We start from the raw sequence: 17756 nt of genomic DNA on the forward strand, positions 1-17756 counted from the left end.
TGTGCCCCAGACCTCTGCCTTTTGGGGAAAGGCTGCATATATTTGACCGTTCTGTCCTGACATTAATCTCTCTCTTAGGAGCAAAATAAGGAATTTGGAGTTTTACTTCCTGTCTTAATTGTTTGAAGTTATTTGACCAGTCTAATCCATGAGTCATTAGAGTAAAATATGTAGATAGACACTTTCTACTGCTATAAAGACACTTTTTCTGCATACACATAGACCCAGCTACTGAATTGAGCAATCAGTATTCTAAGTTCATATGTTAACTAATGCAATTAGTGTGAATTCTTTAAGTTGGCCTTGTGACAATAGGAAAATTATACCAACCTAGACTGTTTCCAAATGCAGTCTGTATATTCTTTAATTTTTTAAAAGTCTTAAACAGAGCTATCTCTTTTAAAAATGAAAACAAAATTGTTTTGTGTGTAGCCTCCCAAAGTTCTGCAAAAGACACTCAATGTGAAATAATGTTGTGTTATTAAAAATACTTCAGTACTACTTTTCCAAGGAGTATTTATTTAAAAAATCTGACTAAATATTAAGATGTATCAGGAAGATAATCTGCATCACAATAAAATCTGCTCTTTGGTTCTTAAATACTCTTGCATTACATGCTCCATGCTCATTGTAGTCGTACAAGGTGGACAGTATTAAACTAACATGATAAAGTCTGTCCTTCACTGAAGATCTCCAGGTACGTTTCTGGAAAGTAATTTTAGATAATGTTCTCTGTTGGCAGAACAAAAGTGCCTCAACTTGGTTGTTGTTTAAGTCCATTTAATCACTGAAATTGATGCTAGACAATAATGCTAAACCTTTTTTTTTTTTTTTTTCTTCCCTAAGCCCCTGTTCTCTTTTTTGCAAGGTCATTGCAGACTGAATACTGTTAATGTATTTAGCTTCACTTACATGCCTGTGGCTGCCTTTCATTAAATTTGCTCCAAAACCAAACTCAGTCCAGCTGTAGACTTTGTTAACAACCATTCACGCTGCATTTCTTATTTCAAATGACTTGAATATATGTAACTGTGAAATCACTGCCAAGATKATTCTTAGCCGTGCACTTGTACATGCCAGAATCTGAGGGTCGGGGATTCTGGATGACTAATGTCCCTGGGGGATGGAGGAGCTCGCTCCCGGATGGTCGGCCTGGGTTACCSGCGGAGAGTATCGAGTGGTCAGGTAGCTCCCACGTGATTTCTGGTTTTGGTATGCCCAGCGCTATGCAGTTGAGCTGAACTGCTGCACCAGGCACTGTGCGAATGCTCTGGGGCGGCCTGTTTGTAATCCTTGGGGGATAGGCGACGATGGTTACAGGAACGGTTACAGATGAATCTCCAGCGTTGTTATGAGCCTTGCACACGTAATTTCCTCGGTCGTGAATGGTAGCTTCCCGTATAACTAAAGTACCATTTTCAAGTAGTATGTATTTCCTGTTGATCTGAGGTCGATCCAGCACGTAGCCGCCTGGTACAGTCCACGCTGTATTTGGCTTGGGACTCCCCTCCGACAGACAGTGAAGTGACAGTGACTCCCCGCTGACACCCTTCACGGGTGCTTTTGGATGAATGAGAATATTGGGCTTCTGGCCAACTTCCAAGATGATCAGCTTTTCGATATAGCCAACTTTATTCCTAGCAGCACAGCGGTACTTTCCTGCGTCACCTCTGGCAGTGTTATAGATGGTAAGGGAACCGTTGCTTCCAGTGAGGAACTGAGCAGTCTTGATCCCGCTGGAAAACCATGTGCCATTAGGCAACATCCACATTATTTCAGGTGGAGGATTTCCATCCACAGAACAATTCAAAATGGTAGTTTTTTCAGGTTTTGCTATTACTTTTTCATTGAATGGATTTTTAAACATTGGTCGCCTTAGCATTTCTAATACCTCCAGCTGCACCACCAACATACTCTCTCCCCCATCATTACGTGCCACACAGATAAAATCTGCTGTGTCAGAAGGCCTTAGGTTCCGAATTTCAAGTGTCCCATTTCTGTGCACTGTAATCCTGCTCCCATAATATGGAGCTGTTAGGAAAATATTATCGGGCATGATCCACATAATCTGAGGGGGAGGTGTCCCTTCTGCCCTACACTCAATTTGTTTCTTTGAATGCCTCACTGCCGTCACTTTCATGATTGTCCTGTTTGTGTATAAACCATTTATGATAGGTGGTTTAGAAACAACATCCAGTTTATACAGTTTTGTATCATCCCCTCCAGGATTACGAGCGACACACATATACTCCCCGGCATCTAACAGTTTGACTTGACTGACTGTTAGAGAACCATTAACATGCAGGAGATACCGATCTGTTGAAAAGGAGATCATGTCACTGGAAGGTAGTAACCAGAATATTTTTGGCTTGGGTTCTCCAACAACTTCACAGTCTAATAATGCCGTATCTCCAGCTTTCACTTGAATGTACGTCTTGTAGCTGTGCTTTATCTGAGGGGCAGTTGCCACAACTGTGATGTGTATCCTCATTTCATCTCTTCCCAGGGTGTTTTGAGCATAGCAAGTATAATCCCCTTCTTCTGTTATTCCAACTTTATTCAAATACAGAGTTCCATTGTCAAAGAGGACGTATCTCCGAGATCTGCGTCCACCATCATCTGCCTGCATCACGTTGTTGATCATTGTGCCATCTGGCAAACTCCAGGATATCTCCGGTGCAGGTGACCCAGAGGCCTTGCAGTCCACTTTGAAATCTTTTCCATAAGGAACCAGTTTTTTAAAATACTGTTTCTGGTCAATCTTGGCTGGTTTCATTACGATGCTGACTTTCATTAGTATCAGATCATCTCCAATTTTGTTTCTTGCAACACATAAGTAGTCACCTGCATCCTTCTCAGTAACTGCCTCGATAACCAGTGATCCATTGGGAAATACATGGATGCGACTTCCCATTCTGTGGGGGGTGGGGGTGGAGGGGAAAGGAAAAGTATTAATAGGGACCAAAACGCTGAAGATGAATAGTCGGTCTTCTAAATGATTCATAGTATTAGCTCAGCTTGTTGAATACRGTGTGGAGTGTTTTACTCGCTTTCCTCATTTAAGCTTCTATTTTGTCAGTTAAAAATATACTGTGATATACAGTATAAAATGGATGGACTAGTTTAAGCTATTTTTCAACAATTTTTCAATTTTGATATGTCATCCTTCCTTTACTGAAAAAAACTTCAGCCTTTTCCCAAACAGTAGAAAATAAATGCTGATATGCAAGCCATCAGATTTGGGTACTAACAGTGGAAGAAAGATCCATAGGAAAGGATTAGATATTTCAAGTCTCGCAAAATGTATATACAGAGATTTAAATGATATGCACGAGATTTCTTTACATCCTTGCTCATGCATCTGGGCTTTATCAACTTCACCTCTCTTTCTGCCACTGCTCTACGTTTGACATGAGCCTGCAAGGCAACAGAGACTGAAAATGAAAACTGAGATCAGTGTGACCTGCTGCTGTTTTTCCTGCTGCAATTTCAGCCAGAAGAGTGCTTGCAGAGGAGCCATGGTGAACTCATTACGGATGTTGTTTGGGATACTTTTATCGGCCATATTACAGCGGTGTACAGGATCTTACTGGAGCCAGATCCTGATCCTTCAGGGCCTCTCTGAAACTTATGCTTTTTGGATTGGTATAATTCTACTCACTTGCAGATTAAAGTAAAAGAGCAGAAGCAGRCTGAGGGGAAAATTGCTCTCTCTTCCTCCGTTGTTTTACATTTTGAGGACTTAAGTTTAAACAACTGTGATCATTTGATGCCGAATACCACAGACAGCATGGTACCGAAGTTCTCTCTGAAGAAACTGTGTCCGCGTGACCCGCATATCCAGTGGATTGTAACCTGATGTAGTTGCCATTTCTGTTGCTGATTTAGATTGTGTGTGTGCTTGCTGAACTCTACAGTGGTGCACAAAGCTGCATGATGCAGCTTCTGCCTTGAAGAAAACTTCTCTGTGAACAAATGAGCCTGTTTATTCTTACATCCCATGTCCTGCCAACCTCTGCTCCTCTCCCTCGTGCTTCTGACCGATTTCTGCGCCCGGGGCAGCTAGCAATAGTGCTGCGTGTTGTCAAAAATGACCCKTAGCAGCCAGATGATTAATGTTTGGCTTCCTTTCCTGCAGCAGCACACTGGGCTTGGATCGCCCTCCTCACTCCAGCTGCAAACGTTCATGAAAGTGGTTGGAACATCGTTGTTGGGGACTGTCCCTTCCAATGTGAAGGTGAAGTGTTCCTGGGGGACGGGGTGTGAGGGAGACCCTCAGAGGTGTGACTGGCAGTGATGTTACAGCAGTCTCCTCCTCCAGAATCCTGCTTTACAAATCTYTTGTAGATAGCTTTTCTTATTTTTTGTAATCTCTAAACTAGAGCTTCCAGTGCTATAAAAGCAGTCTTTTTCACAATGGAGAAGCTGTTACCTACTATTAAACCCTTCATTTCCGTACATCTGTATAGTTAATTGTTATAGATTTAAATACACTCATGTTGCCAGTGACAGTACTTAGAACCAGCTATCTCTGTTAAAATGAAAGCTCTAGTACTACAGTCACAATCTACAGTTTTCGTAGTTTAGATTAGTTTGTTTCAGCAAATAAGGAATAATTATTGTGCACCAGATTCATGGTTGGAGTGTACTGAATGTTGCTGAATTGCTGTCATCATTTACACTGAATTATCTTAAATTGTTGTAGAAGTTGTGGTACAGAAAAGTCTTAGCACTGTTCATAAGTGCTCTACTCAATCCTCTGTATTAATGTCAATATTTAAGTGTAAATTATGTTCTAGCATGAATTAAAAATTTGTCTTAAGTCACAACAGAATAAAATGACCAAAATTCAACCATTGCATAATTAGCATAAGCTTCATTAGTCTAAGTAAGAGTTATACCCATTTTGGTAAGACCTCACCCACTAATGACAGGACTTAGGTGGTCTCTTATTAGAAATACAGTAATAATTCACTACCATTAAAAGTTCACCTGTGAGCTTACTTCATAATGTATTGTTTCAGCGATGTAATTSTCTCTCTTAAGAGCACTGGAGAAGACAGTGCTTGAGGTTTCAAAGGGGTGGAAGAAAGAAAGAAGGAAAAAAAGAAGATTCCTACCTGTGCCACTGGTCAACAACTGCCCTGGAAGGTAACCTCCAGATTATCCTGGGCTTTGGCTCCCCGGTAGCTGTGCAGTTCAGAAGCAACTTGTCCCCGAAATTCACCTGAGTCATTTTCTGAGAGGCATTAGCTATTTTTGGAAGTGTATCTCTATGTTCCACCACAAGACGTACCACCCTCCTCTCTGAGCCAGTGGAGCTTGTGGCTATGCACTCGTAATTCCCGCTGTCGGAAGGAGCAATGTTTCTCACGTGGAGGGTTCCATTGGAAAACAGGAAGAGTTTCCCATTCACGAACTGCAAAGGTTTCACTACAGTCCCGTCAAAGAGGACCCAGTGAATGCTGGGATGAGGGTTTCCTTTTGCAGTGCAAGGGAGTTTCAGGTTTTCYCCCATCATTCCTTCAATACGTTGTCTCTTTTCTTCCAGAATAATGGGAGGTGCTGCAATGACTTGCAGTTTTACAACCAGCGTATCGGTGCCAGCTGGGTTATTAGCCATGCATTTGTAAAGGCCCCTGTCATAAACAGTAACTTCCCTGATTATTAAAGTGCCATCTGGTTGCACAAAAACTCTTTTACTTCCTGTGGAAGAGTCTGAGACATAYGTTTTATTTGCCAGAATCCACGAAAAGGTGGGAGCAGGCCTCCCCTCAGCTTTGCAAGTCACTGCCACAGGCTCTCCGGAATGGGCGGTGATGACCTGGGATCTCCCCTCTACAATCCGTGGCGGATAGGCCACCACCGACAGAGTGACCAGGAGCCGCGCCGAGCCGTGCTGGTTGGCTGCAACACACAGGTACTGTCCGCCGTCCTGGACGCTCACCTCCGCGATGGAGAGGGTACCGTTGGCAAAGACTTCGAACCTCCGGTCGTGTGTGCCTTTTGATGCATCAGGCTCTAATGAAGCAAGGGGGAGCAAGATTATATCACATGCAAACACCTCTGTTCTGCTGCTTCTTCACTCAGGAGCTGAATATGCTTTCTTTATCCTAGCCTGTTTTGCTCAAATAATGCAGATGGCAATGACAGAAAAGGAGAAGATAATAATGTTTTATATACACAGTGAAAAAAGCTTTAAACTAAAAAAATAAAAAATAAAATCCAGTTCCTCAGTAGAGACAAAATTTGGATAAAGCAGAATAGGCATTGTATATTCAGAAATATTTTGGCATAGTTTGTAACTTGATTTGATGGTTTCTTACATACTTTTTTCCCCTGTTTGTCTTACTGTTCGGAAATGGTAGGTAACATAAATATTGAAATCTTCTCACAGTAAGCACAGAGTTATTGTTAAATATACATTTCCCTAAGGAGCTATTTCACAACTGGTATTAAGACACTCCAGCGAGTGTGCTGGGATATCATTGCTTTTCAGTACTTCCAGGTTTGTTTTATCACTTCACAGCACTCCTAAATGAAGCAATACTTCAGTTCGGTGCACACAGCATCTGCCAAATTACAAGATWATAATAAAAATTTTTAAGGAAGGCTTATTGAGCTTACCTGATGATATCTTGGTCCATTGTATTGTTGGAAGGGGGTTACCAGTAGCTTCACAAGGAATGAAAGCATCTGAATTAGCTAGCACAGTAAAAGCAGCTAATTTTCCACCGATTATTCTGGGCTTTGCAAAATGCTTTCTGTAGGAGCCCAAAGTTATAGGATTGTTCGTGGTAGTTTCTTGATCTTGTTTGTTTTCAGACCAGCCTCTGACAGGATTTTCCTTGTCCCTTCCCCATGTAGGAGCATATGGAGTAGAGCTCTGTGATGACTTTAATACCGTCAGTGTATTGACAGTTAATGTTTTGCCTCTTTCTGTAACTTTAGTAGATGGCTTATACCAGAACTTGTTTTCCCACCATGGAGGTGAACTGGTTCTCATAATAGCTGCAGGTGGCATGCCTGCTGTCAGGGTTGGCAGCGGGGTGGGAGGCTGAATACTGGGAGAAACGATGAGTGTGGTTACAGCAGGCGTTCTSGTGCATAGCTCAGCTCTTCCTGGGGACACAGACTGTGCAATGTGATCTTCCATTTTGGGGTGTGATTTTTTACCTGCCACTGTAGTGGCTTTGCTTTGCTGAGCAGGTTCTGATCCAGGTGCGACAAATGCTGTGGCCGGTCGTGCACTTGTGGTGGGGAAGGGCTTGGAAAACAGTGGCGTGGTCTGGATGGCAGCAGTGGGGTTCTGAGCAATACGGCCGTCGGGTGGAAGCTGAATCGGTGGGGTGCTGTTCTGTGGGACTGGTGTCGCTGAGGTAGGCCTGTTTGTTGTAGGCGCCTGATGAGGTACGTCTGTTGTGCTAAGAAGGGAAYGTGCTGTCGTTTCTGCAGCTGAGATGATAGTGCTTGTGTGCTCAGAGAGGGATCTCATGGGCGTAAGGCTTGTAGGCAAAGTTAGTGATCTAATTGTTGTCAAGACAGATAAAGCTGTATTCACTGATGAAATCACTGTAGTGCTSCGGCCTGCAGTCTTACTTTGTGAGGCAGGTGTTTTATGTGGCCTCTTCTGCCTCTGGCCTCTCTTTCTTCCCACCCTGAGTATTCTACTTTTAGTGATTTTGGTATCRGTTTGAGGAGTAATAGATATAACTGTCGGCTTCAAACTTGTTCCATCCATTTCTTCGGTTGTAATAGTTGCAGGATTAGAGTAAGAATGCAGTTCTGCAGTGGCGGAGTGTTCTTCTGACATACCATTGTCATGATGAATGTGTCTGTTTAGAGACAAGAAACCAGCAGTTTGATTCTCCTTGCTTGAAATAGGTGTGAAGTGTAAAGGAGAAACTTTGGACATAGATAACACTGCTGTAGTTTTAGGATGTGTGGTTGATATCTCCGATGGAAACATCTGTGTGTGTTTTTTGGGCAGCTTCTTCAATAGTACCTTTTCTGTGTCGTTCCCTAAGATGTGCTCCCAAGTATTTTTTCCTGTGTGGAAATTTTTTGACAATGTTCTAGACTTAACGTTGAGTGAGATAGGTTCAAAAGTAGATGATATCTTAGCGCTTACAGTATGTGGTGTAATTTCTGTAGCAACATAAGGTGTGTGGATTGCTGTTGTTGGTAGACTGGTACTAACAGATTGGACTCTATCAGTGTTTGTTTGAAATGAAGCACTAGTCTCAGATTTCCACTGAGGATCATCTTGTGTGTCTTCTGTGATGAYTGTAGCAGTAGCTTTTTGTCTTGCAGTAGGTTCATTTTTCTCTTCCATGAGGAATGCTCTGTTTTCATGAGTACCTGTTGGGTGCTCTAATGGTGTGTTTGTAGTAAAGGGTGAGGGCAGAGGTGCTTCTGGGCTAAATGGGTTGAGAGAACTGCCTAGGTTATTTAAGGTGAGTGAGTTTGAGATATATTTTGTAATTGGTTGGACACCTGGAACCATAACTGCTCTTCCTCTCATAGAACCTGGTCCCCCCAAATTGTATCTTTGCTCTTTCATACCTGGAATTCGGTCTGGTCTGACAACTCGTCTCCTACCAGAAATTTTCCTTCGTCTTCCATATTGCTGCTGGGCCTGGGGTGTATGAGTTGTAACATCTCCAATAAGCTGAATTTGCCGATGGGTAATGTTAGTTAAGCCCAATGGTAGCTTAGAAGTTACTAGTTTCTGAGTACGATGAAAATAAACATGACTTAACTCATTACTTGGTTCACTGACTGTTGCTGCGGGTACCTGATAAGCTGTTTTGGTTGAAGTCTTATCAATAGGCTCACTAAAAACATGTAGTTTTTCTGCTGTTTTTAGGGGGTTTACATCCTTKCTGGTGTCAGTAATGCTCGTCATGGGTTTGGTAGATAAATATTTTAAATATTGGTTATTATCTTCCTCAGAAGTTACCAATCTGTGTCCAGTATTGAAAACCATAGATGTTCTACTTGCTCCATTTGATACAGTTGATTGTTCTATATCATTTGCTGATATTTGACTTAAATCAGAGCTTTCCAGAGATTTAGGGTTTGTGACTGCAGGTTTTAAATATGTTTGTGGCCTTCTGGTGTCAGGTGAGACAGACTGTGAAAATGGAGAAACTAGTGGAGTTACTGCCTCTGTAACCAAGACAGAAGTTTTCCTAGCAAGAGTGTTACTTGTGATAATCACAAATTCTGCACTTGTCATGTTTTCGATTACTTTTCTCAGAGGAGATACAGTGGGTGTCTTAGTTGCCAGTATGACAGATTCTAGTTCTGGAGATGTGGGATCACCTGATGTTTCTTCCTCATCCTCAGATACTTTTGAGGACTTAGGGACTTCAGTAGGCGAGTTTGTTTTAACTGTTCCTTGTTTTTGTATCAGTGTCGAGTTCCTCTTTGCTTTTTCCAAAAAGGCTGCCCAGCGCTGTGGATCAACCCTCCTGGCTGAGGAAAGAAACTGTCTTCTGTGTCCTCTAAACCTTCTGCTTATTTTGTCCCTGTGGTGCCAGTATGTCATTTTTCCATAGCTGCTCCTGTTGTTTGCACTCTGTATGGTCTGCTTTCTAGGTGCTGAAGTAGCAGATTCCTGATTAGCTGTCAAGGTAGCCAGAGAAGCTGAAGAATTTTTATGTCTTGTAACGGAGGCAAGCATTACATTGCCAGAGCCCTCTCCTTCTTCCCATTCTCTCACAGCGACATGCTTTTGCTGTGGTGTGGTTTCATCCATTTTAACTAGAACGTGAAATACCAAAAGATCAACACCGTACTGGTTGGCTGCAACACATCTAAAATAGCCGCTGTCTTGTTTTGTCACCCCTTGAATTTTCAAGGTACCGTTTTCAAAAATATGTTTGTTTCCTATAGAATGATGAAGGATCACATGCTCAGGTAACACCCAACTAATGGAAGCATCTGGAACAGCAGTGGATGGACAAGGGAGGTAGAGTACACTACCAACAAATGTAGACAGTTGAGCTCCATTTACATGATTCTGTTCCACATAAGGGTCAACGACAGTAATTCTAAATGTGAGAGTATCTGCATCATCATAATTTGTTCCTATGCAATGATAAAGTCCAGTGTCAAAAGTATCAGCTGTTCGTAACGTAAATGTTCCAGTTTTAACTACTATGATTCTTCCGTCTTCACTGAGGTGAGGAGCTCTAACTTTGCTCCCATCAGCCAGTATCCACTCTATTGCAGGATTTGGTTCTCCAATTGCTTGGCAATCTAGTTCCACTGTCCCCCCAACTAAAACAGTGTGTTGAGTTTGTGTTTTGTTGTCCCTGGAAATGATTGTCCAGTTATTTCTCATCTGTTTTTTGTCAGCACTGGGCAAAATAATCTGAGCATCAGTAAAGTATTGGATGTGTAATGTGTTAAGTGTGGTTGCTGTCCTGTCTAGCTGTAATGCCACTTTGTTTTGCATTAACCAAGACGGTTCAGCTCTCAGTTCAGTTTCTATATTGGTAAAAAGTTCATTCTTTTCAGAGTAGATTTGTTTATATTTGTAACTAATAAAAGGCATTTTAGTTGATAGGCTATTCCTTTCTAGTTCGAGGGGAGAATTACTGTACAGGGCCAATATGCTCCATAGCTGCTGAATATGTTCATAATCAATGCCACACACAAGAAATGCTGAGAATGACACTTTGAGTACTGTATTGTTGCCATCTTTGCCAAATGAGATAGGAGACATTTCTTTAGGGTTTTGGATGCTGCAAACCAAGTTACCTTGGCTTCCTGCTTGGTCAGTCATGTTCAAAACCATGGATCCTATAGGAGCTATAAAGTCCTTGGGAGATACAGAACTGAAATCCCCATCATCTGGCATTGTGATGTTTTTCAGTTTTAGGGAGTGATGTATGGCTGGCTTAGTGCAAGTTAAGGATGCAGGTGGAATATCCGCTAAGTTTTTCCCTTTACAGTTTTTGGGGTTAGCACAAGCTGGGCATTGCTGAGCACTAGAAGAGCTTCTGTCCTTTTTGCACTTTATAACATCTAAATGGAGGGAAAACATAGTAAGTTTTTGTGATACAATTTTTCACATGAAAACAGCAATATAGTTACCCATAAATTGTTTTCTTGAATAAAATATTTACAGTTTATCCTAAAGCGGCCACCGACTTTTTAGAAGTTTCATTAATGAAAACTCAAGTATAATGACTATTGCTATCACAGCACAGTACAGTGCTCTTCTTTGACAACTTCAGTGGTTTTATGCAGCGCAGGGAAGGCTCTGTTGTACATATTCATAGCTTGAGAGATACGGGCTATAGCAGGAGTTCAGGGGTAACACTAGACTGTTGTTGCAACCTTTACTCAGGGCAGTAGCGAAAAAAAAAAAAACCTCCAGGTCCTCATTTCTTTTTCAAAGCATCAGGTACAATGTAGCTTTCACTCCTGCCAGTTATGCAAAAATTAACTTCCTTATGTGAATGAAGAAACAAAGAAATGAAAAACAAGGTTGTAGAACATTGTATGTTCTACAGAACATGTGATGATGCAAAACTGCCAATAAGCCAGCTCTGGAATCAAGACACAACTAGCTGAACAGAATGACTCTGTGCCAAAGAGCAAGGCCAACGAGCCTCTGCTCCTTCTAAAAGCCAAGACAATGTTTTTTCTGTATTTCACTGAGCAGTTCCAAATAGCCATACATACCAGCTCAAACACAGCTAGCTGGACTCTCTACATTTTTCTAGAAATAGAATGCAGTTATTTTGGCTCATTTCATTCTCTTTTATCCATAAGACAATCCTTCCCTCCAATCTCACTCATTCTTTCCAAAAATTAATCCACCAGATGTCTTTCAGTTCTTTGATAATATCTACTGATTTGAAGTTCTTATGAAAACAGTATCAGAAGCATATATGAATAAAGCAGCTTGTGAAGCGTTATTCCTCAAACTGCAGCTCCAAGACAAATTATACTGTAACAATAATGAAAACTTAAAGAGTTGTTCCAGAAATCAAATTGTCAACTGTGGGGAATATAACACATGCTGTATCCCTCCATCATCTCACATACATGTTATTTTCTCTAGAGTTGACAAGAGCATGAAGTAAGCCAAAATATCTGCATTCTATTTCTAGAAAAATGCAGCGAGTCCAGCTAGCTGTGTGTGGCTATTTGGAACTGTTTAGTGAAATACAGAAAAAACACTGGTCTGGCTTTTAAAAACAGTGTAGACCATTTACAGAAAACAAATAGAATGTACTCCCCTGGTGCACAGAAACTTTGGACTGGCCAAAGAAAAAGGTCCATTAGGAAAAGCTGCACTTGGAAATGGATTAACACCACTAGATTCATTAAATCCAGGAAACTGCTATCTATAAGTCAATTAATAATTGACAGGCTATAAAGAGTGAGATGTTTCATGTTTCTTCTTATGCTTCACACTTGGTACTTTAATTTTAATTTGCAGTGGTTTTCAAATGATAGCATACATGTGTGATTAATCAAAGAACAGATAAAAGAACTCAAGAAGAACAAAGAACTCAGACTGATATGTAGGTGGTGTGAATAGGTCGCTAATCAACACAAAGACAATTAAAAATAAATCATATGTAGTTGTATTTCCATTCTTTTCTGGGAGCAAAAGGACAATTACCCTTATCATAAAGTATGAGATATTATAACATGATCAAGAAGCATAAATAAAGTCTTCAGCTTACCTGGTCTCTCTTTTGCCCATTTGGCAAACCACTGTAGATTGCAATCACAGGACCAAGGGTTTCCATGAAGGTAAATGCTCTCCAGCTCAGACATGTGGGAAAACATTTCTTCTGGCAGTGAAGTCAACAAATTATCAGACAAATATATATGTTTTATGGAGGATATTTTAAATATTTCAATATAGCGCAAGGTGACGAAAGTATCAGGATGAAGCTGCTTAAGTAAATTTCCTTCCAAATGGACCAACCTCAGTGATGTGAGTCCATAGAAAACATTAGGATTTACAAATTCAATTCTATTGTGGTCCATATGCAACCGTACCAAGCTCTTCAGACCATAAAAAACATCTTGCTGAAGTACTCTGACCTTGTTATAACTCATTTTTAAGACCTGTTGATGGAAAAAAGTAACAAGTGTATAATATTAAGCCATGTTATATTATTATAAGACTCTTAAATGCTCTTTGATGGTTACTCCATGAAGTGAAAGTACTTTCACAGAGGAGTAATGGGAGTGATTAGAAAAAAATCCTAGTAGGAGGAATTGTTTTTAAATGCAGTGTTAGTTGCATGTGGCTACAAGGATAATTTCTTGTTCCAACTATCCATCAAGGTCATACTTGTGCAGTCACATTTACAAAATGTAATAGTTAAAAGAAGGGGGTGGGGARAAGCCCCCAAAACAATGCTTGCTCAGTTTAGTCATTCAAAAAATCCCAATTAAACCACACTTGTGAAAAGGGTAAGTCATAGTCCAAGTCATAAATTTTGACTATAAACTATGTTAAGTGTTTTTTTGTTCCAGGCAACATTACAACTATAAAAAGCACAAGGTAGTCTATTTTGATGTTTAACCAATAGATTAACTAACTGTTAAGTTGTTCCCAGTTTAAAGATTTCTATCATATGAGATGGTGTACTTGCAAAACCTCAACTCTCAGCTGCCATTTTGTTGTTGACAGGTTAAAAGTCAGCTGCCTAACTGTAAGATGAACAAATCTTGTATATTGCTGAAATGCTAAATATGGTACCTGAGACACCTTTTTGGTTGTTACTTTTCCTGCTAGACTCATATTGCTACAATTGTGAATTCTGTATTTTGAAAATTAGGGAAAAAAAGGTACAAAACCCCAATAATGTGCAAGTTCTTATTTGCCAAATGTAATTCCACTAAAACTATTTATAATATTGTGTTACCATCTTTCTTATTGATAAGCAAGGGAAAGTTTATTGGAATGAGGAGATACGTTTTATTAAGCCAGCTGCGAGGAGTTAACAAGCAAGGTTTCAGGCACAGAACTAGCCTTCATGAGGGTTAAGGAAACCTGAAGATGGATTTCTATGCTCAAAAGCTTGTCTGTTTCTGTCTCTCTCCTCACTCTTCCTAATCCTCTAAAACTAGCACTTGATTCAATACCATGTTTTTGCCCAGTCAGTTCAGGTCTCTCTGATGTTGTTATAATGTTGTAGCTGTGGCAATCTTACCTCTCCATGGTAACTAATAACAGCTCTAGATTAAAACTTAATGAGAGAATGTGTTACCTGTACATGAAGTTAGTTGAGAAAGCTTGTTCCTAAATAATTACTTCTTTGTGTATGAATATCTATATGGCACAGAGAAATACAGAGATAACTCCAGAATTCTTACATGTCACAGTGCATGTTTACTAATGTTTTTTACAATATATGTAAACATAAATAATATTTTAGAAATAGGTATATTTCAAAAAACAAGCCAGGCATCAAATACTACATTTTAAAAGCCTATAAATATATGACAGATTATAGAACCAAGGAACTGTAGTCTTTTTAAAACATTAAAATGTTTGTGTGTTATCAGTTTAAATTCAGGAGGAAGCTTTTTTGATGAAGGATGGAAAAGGAAAGTACTATGGAATATTATGCTGAAGTAAAAGGGAAATCTGAATGAAATAAAGTCCTCTTAAAAAAAAATACTTACCTTGATAAATTAGCTAAAGACAAGTTTCCTACCACAAGTGTAGCACTTGGAGCTTTGCGAACTTTCTCTGCCATATGAAAGGGAGTCTCAACTACAGTTGCCAGCTAAATACTGTTGAGAGATATCTACCAACATGTTCATCACAGTCATTAAACTATATCTGAATGTCTACCTGGGAAGGAAAGACATTTTGCATTAGGACACTTACTGGATTGTGAACACCCTTATCTTTCACATGGATACAATTTAGAAACAGGATACCAAAATGCTAGAGACCACTGATCTACTGGGGACCAGTATTACTGTCAGATTTTTTTAAAGTTGCAGCAAAAACTTAGATCAGGTCATCACTTAGTTCTTACCTGTAATGAACGTAAATCATTGAACACTTTATCAGGGATTGCATTTATCTCATTGCTGTGCAGCATCAGTAACTCCARTTTCTCCAGGCCAGAGAAATCTGTTTCAGTCAGTTTAAGCAAGCTGTTGTAACTGTAACAAACATTTCATCCCAGATTTGAGTTTAGTCAGTAAGCCAATGTTCAAAAGTTTAAAAACAACAACCAAGTAAAAGAAGGCCTTTTTGCAAATGCATAAAGGTAGACACTTTTGTTTTGTTAAGATGAAATTTTAAGTCAYTCCTTCATGTTAGCACAAAATTTTGTAACTTGTCAAGAGCAGCTTCCTGAACACTGTATTCAAAGTGGGTGGGGGAACTCTCTGCAAAAGTATGCAGACAAAAATGTCAGTTTAGGACTCCACTGTAGAAGGGTAAGGAGTTTCTGTAATGATAGAGGTTTACAATGCACTGATTCCTCTTTGAGTACAGGGCTTTCCCAACGCTGCAGTGTCACGAGAGTACCTTACACCAGAGAGACCTTTCTCTGCTGTCTGCTGAGAACTGGCTGAAGCAAGTGGTACTGGGATGTGTCATTCCCCTGCTGGGGCTCAGGATGGCCGTGGCTGTGCCTAGGCTGCAGGCCAAGTGGGTCTGCAGCGTCCTGGAGCCCTGTCTCCCCATCGTCCTGCCTGGAGACTTTGCTACACTGCCCGTTGCAGCTGTTCATCTTGAGTTTTATTTCCACTCCACAGATCTTCAGCAGTGCGCACTACTTCCTAAAGTAGACACAGCCTCAACTTCCACTGACATCAGTGAGTACACATAAAGTCTTGATAGTCCGTGCTGGATTTAAATGGGAAGCCAAGGTGAATGACCAAGATCCTCTTGAGTGAGAGCTGTACTGCTGCAGGAGGTTTGACCTTAGGTCACGTCTGAATCTAGCTAGCGTGAGTACTGACAGTGGTGACGCTGAGATCACAGAACCAGTGCATGCTGTGCAAGCCTCCTAGCACCAAGGACCTCCTCTGTGAAGCCTTTGACACCAGGGCTACTGTCATGCTTACGCAACTTAGCTAGCTAATTCAGGGCTGCTGCTTAGGCTGCTCAAAGTACTGGCATTTAATACTAGCTCTTCATATACTGCACTTCTGGACAACGTTAACAAAATCAGAGATGAAAGGAAGGAAAGGGCAGACAGGAGTAAGGAGCCAAGGCCAGAATACGTGGGTTGGGGCAGAAGGCTGAGGAAGGGAAGACTTTAATAAAAACTTCCTTTTATATTTTCTGTATACTCATATGGACAATTCAAAGATTATATGTATCAAAAGATCGTACATAGATCAGTCCCATATTGCTGATTAGTCTTGTCATTTGATTGCATGACAGAGGATATTTGCCAGAAACCACATTAACAGGCCAGCCAAGCCTGGGTACGATCTATTCTCTGTTCCTTTTTGGTCACTTATAAAATAGACTCATGTTTGAGACTGAAGTATTCAGACAAGGGTTATTTCCCGTAAACTTGATAGATAAAAACATGGATATTAGCATTATGTGACATTCTATAGCATTTATTTGCCTAAGAGATCTCTGGCAGCTCTGAAGATTTTAATACACCTACTAAATTTCCAGCCTGCTGTCTGAGCTCTAAAGCATCTTTTCCCAGTAAGAATTCTCTCTAATTCAGATTTCTTTTGAATGCTGTTACAGATGCAAGATGTTCAGGTAATACAAAAGAGTAAGTCTAAGTTCAAAACTTTCCAAAATTGTTACATCCCCTATGATGCGTCCCCCAAACTACCAGAAGACTTTAGTTTTTGCTAGCTATCACTGCAACAGTTCTGAGTACTGCAAAGCATTAAACTCAAAGATTTCTCTCTTGCATTGGTTAATTTTTAGCCCTAAATCTGGAAACACTAGTTACAGTTTTGCAAYGCGTTGACAGTTAACTATGCAGAATATTTAAAATCTTGATGTTAAACGTACCCCAAATTGATGCGCTCCACATGTGGAGGGATGTGCGGTGGGATGGCGGTGAAGTACCGGAACGTACAATGTACTTCGGTGGGGACATAGCAGGCGCAGAGCCTGGGACAGGCGCTGCTGCTGGGGAGAGCTGCCAGGCAGAAACTGAAGAGAAGCTCCAGACACCAGGGTTTGTCTCTGCGTATTACTTTCATCCTGCAGGAAAATAATAAAATATAATCCRTTGCAAGAAATATGAACAAATAGAATCCTGTAAGGAAAACAAAACACACAAGCGTTTGTAGCAACATGCATGCTGAGTTGCTTAGTTTTAACCTGTAAGCACAATAAGAAAGTCTGTCATTTTAAAAAAGAAAATCCACAAAACAAAGCCAAAAATCTTGTTTTTTCCTCAGTTTTGGATCTGTGTAATTATCTAAAAACTTGTCATTTTAAARCAGCAGCCTAACCCTATTCAAGAGATGTGCCTGATGAATTCTTACTTGCAGGTAAAGTTTTAACTTTTGGAAGGGGGGAGAAGAAGCTTGAAACGCTAGTGCTTGGCTGCTGTTACAGTTACATGATTCTGGTGATTTAGAGTGTTTATAAATCTGCTTGTAATTTATCCTCACGAAAGCACACGTCAGCTCCTCTCCTGCCAACAGTTATTCCCACCCGGACTGACTAATCCTCGAGCCCCGGGGAGGGCAGCCCCGGGCGGCGGGGGCCGGCGCGGCGCGGCGCGGCACGGCGCGGCCAGTACCTGCGCTGGCGGCGG

The 17756-nt window shown here is 40.7% G+C and overlaps 2 protein-coding genes across 4 annotated transcripts in view; one reads left to right on the top strand and one right to left on the bottom strand.

Annotated features, from left to right (window-relative positions):
• Positions 1-482: 482 nt before the first annotated feature.
• IGSF10 (immunoglobulin superfamily member 10) lies at positions 483-17193 on the bottom strand. 2 transcript variants are annotated; one of them, XM_085302844.1, is made up of 6 exons: positions 17000-17193; positions 15036-15165; positions 12714-13104; positions 6628-11037; positions 5121-6021; positions 483-2915 (listed from the first exon to the last, which is right to left on the bottom strand). In XM_085302844.1, the coding sequence occupies exons 1-6, from the start codon at positions 17191-17193 to the stop codon at positions 1007-1009; spliced, it is 7935 nt and encodes a 2644-aa protein (XP_085158970.1). In that variant the 3' UTR covers positions 483-1006. The 2 variants fall into 2 exon arrangements, with proteins under 2 accessions (XP_085158970.1, XP_085158971.1); XM_085302845.1 differs by lacking the exons at positions 15036-15165; positions 17000-17193 and adding an exon at positions 14674-14746.
• Positions 9898-17756, top strand: part of AADAC (arylacetamide deacetylase) — an 84586-nt gene continuing 76727 nt past the window's right edge. The window contains exons 1-3 of one of the 2 annotated variants that reach the window (XM_085302848.1): positions 9898-9976; positions 15766-15960; positions 17395-17487. The gene's annotated coding sequence lies outside the window, so the exon portion shown is untranslated. The remainder of the gene's footprint in view (positions 9977-15765; positions 15961-17394; positions 17488-17756) is intronic. The other variant, XM_085302849.1, reaches the window with a different exon arrangement.

This window comes from Rhea americana, unplaced genomic scaffold (genome assembly GCF_003343005.1).
Source record: "Rhea americana isolate MKP2758 unplaced genomic scaffold, rheAme1 scaffold_193, whole genome shotgun sequence".
Classification (NCBI taxonomy): Eukaryota; Metazoa; Chordata; class Aves; order Rheiformes; family Rheidae; genus Rhea; species Rhea americana.